The sequence below is a fragment of the Hippoglossus hippoglossus genome, chromosome 11 (genome assembly GCF_009819705.1).
Source record: "Hippoglossus hippoglossus isolate fHipHip1 chromosome 11, fHipHip1.pri, whole genome shotgun sequence".
Classification (NCBI taxonomy): domain Eukaryota; kingdom Metazoa; phylum Chordata; class Actinopteri; order Pleuronectiformes; family Pleuronectidae; genus Hippoglossus; species Hippoglossus hippoglossus.
Window position 1 is genome coordinate 4,408,240 of NC_047161.1, and position 15,537 is coordinate 4,423,776.

Below are 15,537 nucleotides of genomic sequence, written 5' to 3' on the forward strand. Positions count from 1 at the left end.
CTGCATGTACCGCGACGTACAGAGAACGCGCGTCCCGATTGGCTGATTCGGGATGTTGGTCCCTCCCCGCGCGTAGATTTGAAAAACTGCTCCGAGAAGAAGGAAGAGCCGAGAGTCCCGAGCAGCAAAAAAAACACACAACCAGGTAACGAAATACCCGCAAAACACACACCACGCTGGTGAAACACAACAGGTTGAGTTGTTTGTGAAGTACTTGTACTCGTGGATGACGTGTAACACCGAAGAAAGCGGGTGTATCTGCCGGGAAAGACGCGGCTCATGCTAAGTAGCTAGCTCCAACGGCTAGCTCGCTAACGTCCATTGCGATTAAATAAAGATAACAATGGAGTCCGGGTGGTTGTGTCGTCGTCGTTGTTCACTCGTGAGTAAACTGACTTCCTGTGTCCCCGTGTTCCTGCAGACATGGCGCCGAGGAAGAGAACCACCAAGCAGCGGAAGAACAACCCCAGGTCCGCCAAGCTCGAGGCTTTTCTGGAGGACTTCGACAGCGAGGGTGAGTATGGAGCTCCGGTCATGGAGGAGAACTTAGACATGTCAAAGTGCAGAGACACTTAAATGACGTTATAGAGTCACACGAGTCATCACAGTTAAAGTTAAAGATGTTAAAAACAAACACTGAAACCTTATAAAAGCGTCCGCATCGATATCTGCTGTGTTTTTATCAATGAAAACCATAAATACTGTGATTGACTGGATGTGGAAAGTGGCACAAAGTGTAAATACTCACTTTAAGTATTTAAGTATTTGTAGTTGAGGTGAATAAATATGCAGAATAGTGACTTCCAGAATCAAAGCGCGTCCTGTCAGATGTACAGTCCTTGTACAATGGAATTCTTTCTTTGCCTTCCACTATGAATACCGTGTTTTTTTTAAAGTAAAAGTCAGAAGAATATGTACAATAAGCCATCCGAGCAATAGACAGAAATGCAGATTTATGGTCTTATTGAGTCTGTGATATTGTATTAAAACAGATCTTAGAGGGCGATACAGATCCTGACATGTAAGAGCAACAATGTGAGATGAATATTAAATGTTGTCGTACATTAATATATCAACCAATAGGTATTCTATTAAGGATACCTCACATTAGTTTGTACTGTTAACAAATGGTATCCACAAACTGATGCTGATGTTGTTTCTCTAACTTTTTGTACAGCAGGTTCTTATTATCTTTATTTCACTTTATAAACTACTGGGATGTGTGTGTGTTCTGTGGCGCTTCCTCAACATCAACACCACCTGCTGTTTTTCTAGTGAAAACCAGAGTGGGACAACTGAAGGAGAAGATCAACCAGCTGCTGAAAGATGTGGACAACAGCTACAACATGACCTTGATCAAGTTGCCCAGGCCCGTCAGGCAGATGCCCTGGATGGAGCACTGCAGTGAGTAAACCCAGAAAACCCAAAGGACTTTTATAACCACAGAAGCTTATTACACTTTAATGGCCTGAATGTTATTGCACGCTTCTGTTTTGAAATGGTAAATCGTCTCAGGGTATCTGCAAGTATTAGATGGGTTTGGATTTCTCTTGCTGCAAAGATCTTGAATACACTCTTCTAGACCCCTGACCTTATGTAATTAAAAGTATTTACTCCACCTCTGTCTCTGTAGAGCCTGAGAAACCAAAGTCACCGGAGGTGGATGCTTCAAAGGTGAGTTGATGATCTTCACACCACATCTCCTGATTCACAGTGACACAAGGTTTAGATTGTGTCTGCAGACTTGGCTCCACATTGTCAGGCTCATCCTGTGCTGAGCTCAACACTAATTTTAGTGTTTCCTTCACGTCTGTTCACAGAGAGAAAAGGAAGCTGCTATTGTTGAGAGCGTCGTGGCCGAGGATCACGCAGTCCTTATGAAATCAGTCAAGAAACGTACGTTCTGATAATAATAAAGTTCACTTTAACAAAGCAAAGTTCCATTGATGAGGATAATTGGATAAGATGGATGATTTTTGCAGAATAATTAAATCTATTTATTTTTTCTGCAGCATCCAAGAAGAAAGCTGGAGCCAAATCCAGCTCAGAGGATGAAAACAGCCCGAATACAACAAGGAGGGTTAGTGGCTGGTTTTCATTTGTTTACATACAAAAGAAAGAAAACACAACTGAGTGTTAAGAGCCAAGTTGATCATTGAATATATGGGATGTTGTTCTTAATTCAGGGGAAAACAATGAGAAAGCCCCCGACTACATCAAAAAGAGCGAAGGCGCTGGCAGTCAGCAAGCAGAGCACCTCCATCAGACGGTACGACATCATCCTTCTCTGATTTTTACAACCCCCCCCCCCCCCCCTTTATTATGCCATGTGTGTGTGACACTAACGTGTGTGTGTGGATTCAGATCGAGCAGGAAACCTCTGGTGACGCCTGCCAGGAGCATGATGGATTCTTCAATGATGATGGGACCCACCCCCCTCGTCACGCCACGCTTCGACCCGAGGTAAACGTTAGTGGTCGACTCTTTCAGGACTTTCAGCGAAAAAAACTTGGTTTTTAGCCACGTGTTAATGTGGACGACCAGATGTGTTGTGAGTGTGATTGTTCACATACTATGGGCACCGGAGACCTGTTCTAGAAGGCTATCTCGCTAATTTGAAATGCTCTTGTATTGGGCCATCTTGTTAAATTTACTCTCTCGTGGCTTGTGTGTTCTTTTCTAAACCGGAGACATTATCCTCATCGAGGGGCTCACGTTACTCACCACGGCTCTCTTCTCTCCCCTCAGGCTTCCTAAGACCCCTGCTGTGAGAGTTCCTCGCCACAAGGAGAGGGTCTATAGCATTTCAGTCAATGGCTCTCCCATTGCAGCAGGAAACGAGGACATCGTCATCAACGTCCCCATCGGCAACGGAGAGGTGAGTCAGGCTCTGGGTCCTACTAGACTATGTGATAAATTGTCGACAAAGGGCAGACTGGTAAAAAAAAAAAGGGCCAAGAAAATCAAATGTAATGATATACAACAGTGGTTTTTGGATCATAATACTATTGTGGGAATTCAGTTATGAAATTAAGATTGATCCTGTTCTTTATGTTGAGGTTTTACTTGTGGGTTTAATTTGTGCTTTTTTGGTACGTCCAGACCTTTTGTTGTCGACTGACTCACTAACACTTTGTCTTGTGTTGTGTTGGACCAGAGCGTTCAGCTGCTGGCCAGTCAGATGGACTCCGTCGATCTGTCGCTGCTGGATGAAACTGCCCTGAGGAGCATTCGACTGCTGAAGGTACAGTGTATTGATCACGTCTGCAGGACTTTTAACCGCAGCGTCACTCTGGAGCCTCTTTTCTCATCATTTTCTCTCTCTCTCTCTCTCTCTCTCTCTCTCTCTCTTACAGAATCGACTCACAACACTGTGTGGAAAATCAGAGTGACCGAAGCGTCTACTGCTCTGATTCTATAAGACTTTTTCTTTTTTCTGATACTATTGGTTTGAAGGGGACGGCTAGATTTGAGTAGTTCTGCCTTTGCAGCTTTTATAAGATTTATTTTACTGTTTATTCCTTGATTCTTTTGTAAATAGACTCTTATTCTACATTTTTTTGTTTCCACTCAATCTTTCTATACAGCACCTTGCATTTATATTGTTACGGCAAATGCATACGTCATGTAAATAATCTTTGTCTGCAAAACTGATAAAAGGGTTTTGAATTTCTGTGATGTGTTTTTTTGGGATTCAAACTTGATGGTTCAATAGGATTAATGAGTGCATGGTTTCCAATGGGTGAAAGTATAACATTCAAACCTTAAGAAGTCCTAAATAGATCCAAATCATATCAACTTTCATTTAATTGATCTTTCATTGCACTTTAAAAAGAGAAATGTTTTGGCCGAGTGATATCTCCATGTGTCTTTGTTCTCTCATTATACAAATTTAACATGAAACAAGACCAACAGGTCACTGTGTGGACGAGTAGCTTTGACATAAGAAATCATGAGTTTCAGTCATTTGTAATATTCAGATTCATGGACAATTCGAGCCTTTCCATACTGGCTGTACCGTTGCATTGTGACCAGTAGGTGGCAGCATTTCACTATAGGAAATGGGGTTGCCATGAAAAATCTACTTAAATGTCATTGCTTCTCATTTTTTACAGTATTCAAACAAATGATTGTGTCCAGGCCGAAGATAAAAATAGTGATTGAAACGTGTCAATTGACTATCAACATCTAAAACTGTCTTTATAGTTTGACATTTTATTGGCTGAATATTTAAATGACATGTCTGGTTCAATGTAAAATATGTAAAGTTACAGGAGAAAATGAACATCACTGCTATACTGAGCTTTATTTATGATTCTGGTGATTTATACGTTATTAAATCAGCCTCAAATCATCTTTAAAAAAGGGATCAACTCATAGCAGAGCGGCCGCCTCCTGGCACAGGAACCAGCTCTCTGACCTTCTCCTGTGTGTCATTTCCCCTCTATAGGTTATCAAACTCTTGCTTTTGCTTATGTAGGAAGTTCCTCGTGTCCTCTTCGCGACTTTGTTTACACAGAGGGACATTAGCGAGTCACGTGACCTGCTGTTGGCAGGAAGTGGCAGCCTATCCCACTCCTGGCACGGGAACCTGCACTCTGACTTTCGGGGGACATCATAACGCTGCCAATTAGAAGTCCGTTCGGGTTGGTTAGGCCTGATGAGCTTGTTAGGGTCCCCACCTGGGATGATGAACTGGGTCAGACCGGGCTTCACCTTCAGGCCCAGACAGACGAGCATAACTCTTCGTTATTCCCGCCGGATTCTCGTGCATCATATGCTACGGAGCCGCACCACGGAAACTCTGTGCCCCAAGCCGAAACTAGGGCCTAGCACCTTCCATCTGCATCCATCTTCAGCGCTTTATCATCTTCTCTGTCTCTCGCTGTGTAAAACTGTGTTGCAGAGGCAAAAAACCCCAAACCCTGCACCCCCACGAACGACAGATGTTGTGGTCAGTGGTGCATGCAGCTCTGCTCCCTCGTTAGCGGAGCACCGAGCCCTCGCGCACCTGCTCTACATATCACAGAGTTTTCCTCGCATTGCCTCTGAATGGATTGGATTCTTTTTTTATTCTCTAGGTGGGTGGAAAATTGCCATTTTGCACGGATGGCTTGGTTTTCAGTAAGCACGCAGGCAGTGGCACGGTGACAGGTGCGGTATGGATGGGGCGGATTTTGAGGTCACAGAGCAACACGGCTACATAAATCATCCGCTGAGATGTTTAGGATGAGGGACTGGAAGCCGAGGGAGTGAGAGGGAGAGACACGGGACAGAGATGCTTTGGCACAACTGACTCTTCTGTCTTTGTATTATCACTTTGCAGTGTCTTTCAGCTCATTGTTTTGGTTTTACGACTCATAATTAAACACAGTTTGGTTCATTAATTAAAGCAGTTTTCAGGAAAGAAGCTCCTTCAAACTCTAGTAACTAGCTTGGAATATATAATCAAACATTTAAAAGGTAAAGAGCTGGATATTGTTTTCACCCAGAAGTTGTTGGAGACCAAACCACAGCAGAAAAGAGAATGTGGTACAGTTGTTAAATGACCACAAACATTATGTCTCAATGTTAACAGGCGTGTTAAATAATAGTTCAGATTTGAAAGTTGCCAAAAGAAAATCAATGTATTCTCCTTTAAATATAGAACAATTATTCATTAAAATTAGACCTATGTAATATATTTTAATAATAAAAACTTTACTTGTATAGCACTTTTCAATACAACCAACAAAGTGCTTTACAATTTAAAAACATGAGCAGAAGCATGTTGTTAAAATAGAGGTAAAACTGTAATAAATGACAATGAGGTAAATTTTCATCAGCAATGGTTGTGAAGACAACAACTCCCATGATGCCACGCTGCCTCACAACCTCATCAAACTGGGTCCTTTGTTATTGTTTTGATTGAGTGATCCCTTGTGGCCAAAGTTAAGTATTGCAAGTTTAAGCGGCCTTAGCTTCCATGACAGTTTTCGTTACCTGTCTTTTGTTCCTCACCACCAATGCAATCTCTACAACCCTAACTCCGCCTAACTCCACCCTCCCTCACAGTCTCACATGTGTCTGACACTAACCTGCAGTATCCCCCCCCCCCCCCGCCCCCTCCACCTGCTGGAGCCGTTGGTTAATTGAGCCCCCAGACCCCCACAAACTGCCACATTTTTTTTCGCCAAGACGAATGAACCCGGCCGAGGCGAGTCCTCCCAGCGAAATCAATTATCTGATGCGTCGAGGCCTCCTAAAAATCCCATCCGTCAAGTGCGGCGCTAATCGATTTATTCATGTACCCACACCTCCGTCTGCCATTGTCCCTCACTCAATTCATATCAAGGCGGCCAGGGGTCGAGACTCATCCTTTGCTAAGTTGGTTTGTCAGCACAAACTTAAAAAGAAAAAAAAAAGGTGGCACCGAACGCTTCTGTTCCGTCGGTGATGGAGACACAGAGTGATGGTAAAGTGAAGTGGCGGGCAGGGTGGGGGGGGGGGAGGAAGAGGCAAACGGGACTGAAGTGCCCCCACATGATGCATTCTGGGCATGTGTTCATCTGGTGGCCAGCAGGGCCCTTATGGCGGTTTTGATGGGCGGCCCCTCTGTCGCTCGGGCCCCCCTGACGATGGGCGAGGTGCAGAGGAACATCTGCTGCCAAAGAAAACCTTGCGGAAAAGCAGGCGCTGAAAATTACGAGCAGCTCCGAGGAGCGGCGGGAGGTTAATTCCATTCGCTGATTGCACAGAGGTAAACTTTAGCTGGAGGAGCTTCTGCGTGGCTCTGAAATACAGACGTTTGTCTGCGAGTGGCAGCGTCTGTTTGCACATTCAACCTGTTCTGTGATTCCAGGAAGTCCTTAACGTTTGTGGGTCATGTGTAAATGAACCGATCTGACTTGTGTAATCGGCACGTTTGAACAAACAGAGCAGACGGACGTCTCCACACAGGAAAAACCAACACGACCAAAAGGAAAAAGGCAAAATCTTGTCAATGGAAGGTTTGTAGCTTTAAAGGGGAATTCTGGGATTTTTACAACTCAAGTCCTGTGGTTTTAAATGTGAGGGAACTGTGAAAATTGAGCTTGAGAGAAAGTTGGGGCGACTCTCGCCTCTCGCCCAATGTCAGCCGGGATTGGCTCCAGTCCCCCACGACCCTCGCATAGATAAGCGGTATAGAGAATAGATGAATGGATCCTTCTTCTGTGCAATGATGATGAAAAAAAATCCCCATCTTCTGTATGGTCTCCAATTGATGTTTGGTTTACCAGCTCCTCTGAATAAAGCAGACCTTCGATAAACTATATCACCCTATTTGTGAGAGTAATACAGCCCACTGCAGTCCTCAATTAGGTATAAATGACACAGCAAATTGGAAAATTAGGAGGAGAGGGAAGGATAATTTGCTCCAAAACGGGCTAAAACCAATTCATTAGGCCATCAGGAAGGAGAGTAAGGGCGTGTTTCTGTCCTCCAACTAGAAATCCCTGTGCACTCTTAACTTCGACTGCTCACCTCATGCACAGGCTGCGTTTCCAGGCCCATTCACATATGACTCATTATGTTATAAATAGAAAGTGGAGTTACAGGTTGTACCGATGGGTGAAGTGTGAGAGAGAAAAATCTTAATCAAAATTTTCCAATTTAAAAAACGTTGATTATGATGGAACACAAAACAGATCACACCGATGATTCATGGTTCTGTGAGGTCGACACAGGACAGTGATGCTGGTCTCTGACGTATTGTGATGCTGCCGACAGCTGAGACAGTATGGGGGGGGGCTCTCATCGGATATGGCTGTTGCTCTGCAGTATTCCTTTGAGCGGTCCCTCATATCCTAATTTAGGGGATGTGCTTACGACCCATATGTCTACTGTATATAACCCGTACGCTGTTAAATATACAACACAATCCAAAAACATCTGCTGTTGAAACTAGCTGCGAAAAAACTTCCACCCAGACGGTGTGTCGGGGTCCAGTTGTGATTCTGGTCACAAATTAACGCAGAGATGAAGTCAGTGGTGATTAGTGTATCTGTGAGACGGTGATTACACACACAGACACACACACACACACACACACACGCACACACGCACACACTCTTGGATCACTGGACAAACACCTGTCTCTCTTGGATTCATGGCGACAAACCGACATGATCAGATAAACTGGAGGATCTATTTGTCTTCATTTGGAGACTCTCTTTTTATTAGATGCATCCAGAGCTGCAGCACAACACCCCCTCCTCTTCTCTTTCTCCACAAAACATAAAATTGGTTATTATTATTCCTCTTGATAATTAAATCTGCAGTGATTTATTACCAACAATGCAACAACTTGTCTTTGGAAGGAACAAACGTTGAATTTGTGTTGGTTTCAAAGTGAATTTTAAAAACCTTAACATGAACATTTTGGACAAACTCCTGTCCCCATTTCCTCGTCTGTTTTCCTGGAAACAACATGTGACGTCAAAAAACCCTTAGAAAGCTCATCAGGACTGTGAAGCTGCTGAGTTGCTGATTTCTCCCTCTGCTGCATAATCAGTGTAAATGACATCAGCAGTAATTTGAGGTATCTTCGTCCGTGGGGCCTCCATCTGCTGATGGAGCAGATTATACTGAGTCTCACTGAATTCAGCAAAATCAATTTCCAACCTGCTTCCAGTCGATATTCCAACAGTTACACGACGTCTTTAAAGGAGATTTTTTTTCAGGTTTCTTGATGTCTCGTCGTTACAGTGGCAGGAGAGCAGAATCACCCCCTCCCTCCCTCCCCCCCGACACGTCTGAGTGCAAGTTGTGCTAATCTAAAGTTTCACTGTGCTCATAGCAACTCGGAGCTTATTCAAACCGACTGAGCGGGGCGACGGTGTGGCTGCACCTGCCAAGAGCTCCGGTAATGCCACAGCTCAGCAGGTTTAACACAGATTATTGCTGGTATCCTGCTGAAACACTCTTTTCTCTGTTCTCCGTGTTCTCTTCTTACAAGAGGCGACAGCTGACACAGTCGGCCGCACGTACAAGTTCGGGATGAAAAGCAAAACAGCCAAAATTGAGTGATTTTTCTTTTTCATTTTAGCTTGTGGGAAGGACAGGTTCTGAATATGATGGGATTTAAAGCCAGTGTGTAGAATTTAGGAGGCAGAAATTGAATAAAATGTTATAGTTGTGTTTTTGTTTGCTTTGAACGAGCCCTTCATATCTACATAGGGAGCTGGTCCTCGTCCACGACGCACGCCATGTTGTGCCGCCATGTTTTGAGAGCAGCTGAGAACAGATACACATCAGCTGTGTCTCAATTTTAAGGGCCGCAACCTTCAGAGGCTGCATTAAGGCTCCAGGAAGCAACGGGTGAAGCTTCAACTCAACGGCACCTCATGTTTAAAACTTTCTTATCGTGTCCGACTGCAGCTCTGTTGCTAGGCGACATGCTTCGGCCTTCGCAGCCAACAGCCTCCGTCATGGGCCACGTGGACCGTGTCCTCAGAAGTAGACGACCCCCGGAAATCACACGTAGCGAGTAATGTGCTGGCTGCCATTGTTTCTCTCACATGTTTGGAACATGAGGGGTGAGGGGAGGGGTATTCCTTTTGGTTGCAATCTGCACCCTCACCACTAGATGTCACTAAATCTGAACCATAGTCGGGAGTCTCAGTTAATCTTTCTCCCTCAGCAATATAAATTAATTCTACACCAACTAATTTAAACTATGTATTCTTATCTATTTAACAACGTGCTCTCAAATCTTTTAAAACTAAATTATCATATCATAAAACATATTATTATTAATATGTAAATGGCTGATGCTGCGTGCATTGTAGCGTCAAACGTCCTCACAGCAGCTTGTTGCTCCGTCTCTTTACCAAAGGAGAGTGATGCCGCCATACGCAGCATCATATGGCCAATCTGCAAATATATTATCCAATAAATAAGCTTCACTGCAGCAAACTGTCTTAGTCTCTTCTTCCCTCACACTTTATTTTTTTTTGCTGGGCAGCTGCTTTGCAATGATTAAAACTACAACTTATCACCTCCAACGCTGGACCTGCTTTTCTCTGGCCAATTTCAGGATTGAAGATTAGAACGTTAATTCAAAGGTCTTATTTGCCGCGTGCTCGTAAAATTCTGTGCCATGAAATGCGAGGTAACATACTCCGAACAGATATGTGTGAAGAATGTTACTACTAAGAAGAAGGAGAAACATTTGAAGATGAAAATGTATATAAATATATGTAATATAAGTGATATTAAATGTTACAGCCTTATGTGAGCGGGGGAATTTCCCTGTTACTTAATAAAAGAGCAGGGTATATGAGGTCCTGTGGTGTCCATAGGGAATATGCAATAAAACAATGCACCATAAAAACAAACTGGTCTCACAGACAGAATAAAAACCTACTCAAGAACATCCTGGAAAATATAAACGCCAACTTTAGCCAGCGTTTAGTTTCACACACAAATCAAGACGCACATAAACATGTGATTTTATAACTGACATTTTAATATGTTTCTATTTTTATCGAGGGACAAACCCTGGACACAAGACCTCCACCATTCACACCCACATTCACACCTATGGTCAGTTGAGAGTCTGCAATTAACCTCAATGTGTATTTCTTTGGACTGTGGGAGGAAACAGGAGAAAACCAACAGAGAACATGCAAACACCACCTACCAGAAAATATGAAAACACCTGAATATACACGACAATTCATCAGAGTTTCTGATTGGACTGACAGCTCCGACACTGACTGACTCTCACCCTCTGATGTGAAGGTCGTGAAAGAAGAAAGTAGTGGAATTGATGCAGACATTGACTTTTCTTGCGACCTTGCTCCTGAATGACAGGTCGTTCCACTTGCTGCATGAAAGAGCCGCATTGGAAAATGTAAACAAGCAAAAAGCAAAAAGAAATAAGGGCGAAGTTGAGAAATAAATCTCTGTCTTATTATCATATAACTGCTAATAAGACAAATGTGAGAAAAAAGAAAGTAATTTCGGGGAGCATTCAGCTGTGCCCGCTGAAATTATTTAAACCACTCGAGGACTTGACGTGACAGGAGGGGGAATTTTCTGAGAGCTGGTAAAGTATGTGTGCATTGATCTGAGGCTGAGCAGCTTTAATACTGAATCGATACGTGTCAGGGCGACTGTATGTGTGCGGACGCATTAAGTGTCAGATGGAGGTAATGAAAAGAAACCCTTAGCTGTCAGATATGACCTTATTATCAAGCTGCAGAGTCAACACGTCCGCAAGTTACGAGTTCATGTGTTTGTCATTAGTTGTAGCACAGCCTGCTGAGGATAGACACTATTATAAAACAGCCTTTTTTATAACGTTTAATGCATTTTTTACTAAATGAAAATACGTAATCTTTCCACAGGATGAAAAACAAGCTTATTGTCGTTTTACTTTTTACGTTACTGATTAAAAAAACACATCATGTTGCAGGGAATTTATAATTTCTATGATTTTGGGCCTTTATATTCCTTACACGCTTTTCTTTGCATATGCTTCATCACCTGAAAAGTAAAACAAAATCTTCATATGATGTATTTCTTGCTCCTTCTCCTTATTTATCTCCAATCCCCTGATATCCTGGTGGTTATATTACACAGCTGAGTCTATCTTTGAAGGAATCGAGGCAATAAAAATGTTTTATTTACTCTTATCTGGAGCAGCCCCCCCCCCCCCCTACAAAGAAAACCTGACTTTCAACATGCAGCCCCGAGAAAGATTCTCGGTCCCGTCTCCTGGCAGGATTTTCCGTTTATTAAAAAAGTCTTATTCCTTGTCGCCGTGCGTTGAACATTATTGCGGCAGATTTCTTCGGTGGGAATCGTCTCTCCCACGAGCCGCTGAGGCTAATGGAGGGGAGGCACAGGCAGAGGAAGGAGGAATGAAACCTCAGGTTGCTAAATCAGGTCTTGCCTTTGACCACTTAATAATGAAAAGCAATTACAGGCCGGCTCAGCGAGGGAGTTTGCTTTTTCTTTTTCTTTTTCTTTATTATCGAGGCCTGGTAGCGCTGGAAGCCTAATGCATGTTGTCAAGGATAGTTTTAAGCAATGCTTTCTGTTGTGGAGCAGCACCGACTTCAGTGTCAGCTGTTTTTTTTTTTTCCACAAAGCGTCTTTGTTTCTTCTGTCGGAAGAAGAAGAAAGTGGCGGCTGATTTCTCCTTAGACACACTTCACATTCATGTCTCTCACTTTAAAAGAACATTTATATTTTCACAGTATCAGGACACACAACAGTTCAACTCACAGATTATTAGTTTGCAAACTTGGTAGGAATAAAGTATTTATATTTATGTTTTAATTAGTGTATAATGACCTGTAACTATGAATCTCTCAGCTCCTCATATCTAAATATATTAACATGACCTCACAACAACAATGCAACTGTGTCTCTCTATCTGTTTATCTGTGTTTTGTGTTTTAATTTTCTCACCAATCGCTCATCGGACCAACTCCAAACTTTCAGGTGACATATTAGTGTTTGTTAGGATTCAGTCGAGTATGTTGATTGTGCCTTCGTTTGGCTTTAGCAGCAGTTTTATCAATAGTTCGTTAAGATTAAGAGGCAGAAAGTAATGGATGAAACTGGGCTCTGTAGGAGGATCAGAGGTTAAACCTTTGACCCCATGACCCCCCCCCCCCCCCCCCCCCCCCCACACACACACACACACACACACACACACATACCTGTATCCTGTGTGTAGCACCTACAGCCGGGAGTGTATAGTGTCTTTCTTCATTAACAATCTGGTGATAACTCCAGCTGGCGTTGTGTTAAACTGTGTAACTCCTGCTGTTATAACTGTGAGCCCTCACTGTGATGCATTAATATTTCATCCTACAGCGAGAGACCCCGGGGTTAGAACTCTTACGGCAGACGGGGCTTTTTGGCAAATCGTGATGACGCAAGGTGACCTTGTTGCTTTTGGCGTTGCTGTACAGCGGTAAATACATTAAAAGTGAAGTGTGCATCTGCAATTGTGTGACAGCCACCGTGGCATTTCCTGCGAGGTGTGATGGATGGTGCGAGCCCCTCGCAGCATGTCCTTTTTTCGCGGGCCTTCCATGGTGGCTCGCCGGCGGGACGACGAGACGAGGCAGCGTGTTGGGATGAAGGTCGTTCGAAAACTGAAGTGTCTAATTTGCGGTGTGAAACGCGAGTTTAACTGAACTCGTGTCACCGTGCTCAGCTCGCCGTGACCTGCGGTACAAACCACTTTTCACAGTCACAGGCGGCAGGAAGCGAACGAGCGCGGCAGCGACGTGCTTCTGCTTTCTAGGTTACGCCTCCTGAACTCAAACTCACACTTTACCTCGATGACCCGTTCTCGGTGAAACCACAAGGCTGCAGTATAAATAGAGACGATTGCAGTATTCACTCCCCACTAGAGGTCTCCGTCTGAATATAACCTGCAATTTGTTCCCTTGAAAATATCCGTTATCGTAGCTTTTTATTGTCCTTGGTCTGTTTCTGTTAATATAGCCCTTCCTTCCCCTCTTCCATGACTGGGATCGGTGCCCTTCATGTAAATATCCCCCCGTGACGAGGATTCAGAACAAAGAGGAGCCATATCTGGTGAGCTACCCTTGCTCCGAGCCTCGGGTTGAGACATTCCCGATGGGGCCAATCTATCACAATGTGATTTATAGGCTTTACAGGGTTTGGGGTGGGAGAGAGGGATGAAAAAAAGAAAGAGTAAAGGAGTGGGAGGTGGGAACGCAGGTGTAGATGGAAAGAGGTGTGGGAAAGACCATGGGGAGAGGGAGAGTAAAATGAAACAGAGATAGAAATTACAGAAATAATAATCACCCTACAGTAACTTCTCATTCATTATACACGATGAGCTTTATTACAAATGGACGAACGTCACAGACCGGAAGAACAAGCACAAATCTACATGAGTATTGATGATGCAACTGGTGTCATTGCATTAAAAACACCAGTTGCAGGGAAAAGCCAATGTGCCCATTGGTTTAAAATGCACTAATGTGGTTATGATGTACAACATTATCAGTCTGCTAACATGACGTTTGATTGCACTCATCATTTTGAGGTGATGTGGTTCATCACTGAATTAAATAGAAATAAAATAATCTTTCATAATGTCTCAGTCGCCTCTCTGGTGAGTTAAAGCATCTCTGACTCCGAATCTTTCATACGTCTGCTCTTGGTGTTCGTGGAAAAGAAAGATGACGAGTGAATTAAAAACTACTTTCAATGAAACAAAACCATGAGCTATATGTCCCTGACAAGAGAAGATTCTTCTTTTAAAAACTCTTCTTCTACCTGTGGCCCACCCCGCGGGCGTCCTTCCCTCCTGACCCCCCGCACCGAGCGCAGGCCGCCCCTGTTGTGACCCAGAATGATGATAGTGAGGCTATCAGTCCCTGTCAGGCCACACAGTCAGGCCCCTCTCCACTAAATCCCAGTCAATCACTTGGCTCGGTATCACACAGCCCCAGGCGGCAGTGACCACGTCAAGAACTGTCCCGATCCATCACGCGTCCGATTCCGAGAGGCATTAGGTATTAACGGTGTGACATGAGGCTTTTTACCGCTCCGCAAAACCCCCACAAATCTGCCAGAGTACAGGTTAGAGGTGACTCTGTCCAGAGCGGGTCACCTCTGACCTAACCCACTTCGCTGTCCATTACTCAAAACTACTGCTCACGAGGCGGCACAACCTCTGCTCACCTCCAATGTTTCCCCTCGCAGCGATTCCTCTGTTCGTCTGGATGTCTGTGCACTAAATCACACGCACACACACACACCTACTGTACACGCACACACACAGACACACACACACACGCACACATGTATGCAGGCACACGGCTCACTGAACTCCTGTACATCTACTCCCACAGCCTTTCTCCTTGTCCACTGTTGAGCCGATGATATGTATAACTAATACAGTCAGTTTACTTAGTTTAATTAAGTTGTAAATAGAGTAAATAGAGTAGTAAAATAGTATTTTTTATGAATTGATTTTGATAAATGATCCTTTGGAGGGATCACGATGCATTAAGATAAAATAGAATAAATAAAATGACGAAGAAAATTGTGCTACAGGAGAACATACATTAATTATATAATATAAAAATGATCATTCCTTAATAAATATAATTAGAAATCATCGGCATAGATTTTTTCATGTTGCAATGCCTAAATAAAGAAGGTGAAATATGTCTATACACACACACACACACACACACACACACATATAAATACCTAAAGACACGAATGCACACAGTACACACATGATCACAGATACATGACGACACTAACAACAAAGATTTTCCATTTGTGCTCCATATCATTGGCCCCGATGTGTGACTCCCTCTCACCCGGCCTCGGGCCATTTATTATTTTAATAAACAAGCAGCCTGACCCTGTTGTCACCGAGCCGCTCCTCCTGTCCCAGTTCGATCCCTGGAGTTGTGGCTGCATGCAAACACAGGGCGTAAATCATCGGTGAGTGAATAAGGTCGTCCACCGACGACCTTTCAACTTTCTTTGACCTTTTTTTTT

At 43.6% G+C, this 15,537-nt stretch overlaps 1 protein-coding gene across 2 annotated transcripts; it reads left to right on the forward strand.

Annotated features, from left to right (window-relative positions):
• The first annotated feature begins 8 nt into the window (after nt 1-8).
• cdca8 (cell division cycle associated 8) lies at nt 9-3,669 on the forward strand. 2 transcript variants are annotated; one of them, XM_034600286.1, is made up of 11 exons: nt 9-145; nt 422-514; nt 1,276-1,404; nt 1,634-1,674; nt 1,821-1,896; nt 2,010-2,080; nt 2,187-2,269; nt 2,365-2,463; nt 2,749-2,878; nt 3,158-3,244; nt 3,357-3,669. In XM_034600286.1, exons 2-11 carry the CDS (start codon nt 424-426, stop codon nt 3,390-3,392), a joined length of 843 nt encoding a protein of 280 aa, XP_034456177.1. In that variant the 5' UTR covers nt 9-145; nt 422-423; the 3' UTR covers nt 3,393-3,669. The 2 variants fall into 2 exon arrangements, with proteins under 2 accessions (XP_034456177.1, XP_034456178.1); XM_034600287.1 differs by having other exon boundaries at nt 2,013-2,080; nt 3,357-3,456.
• Nucleotides 3,670-15,537: the final 11,868 nt, after the last annotated feature.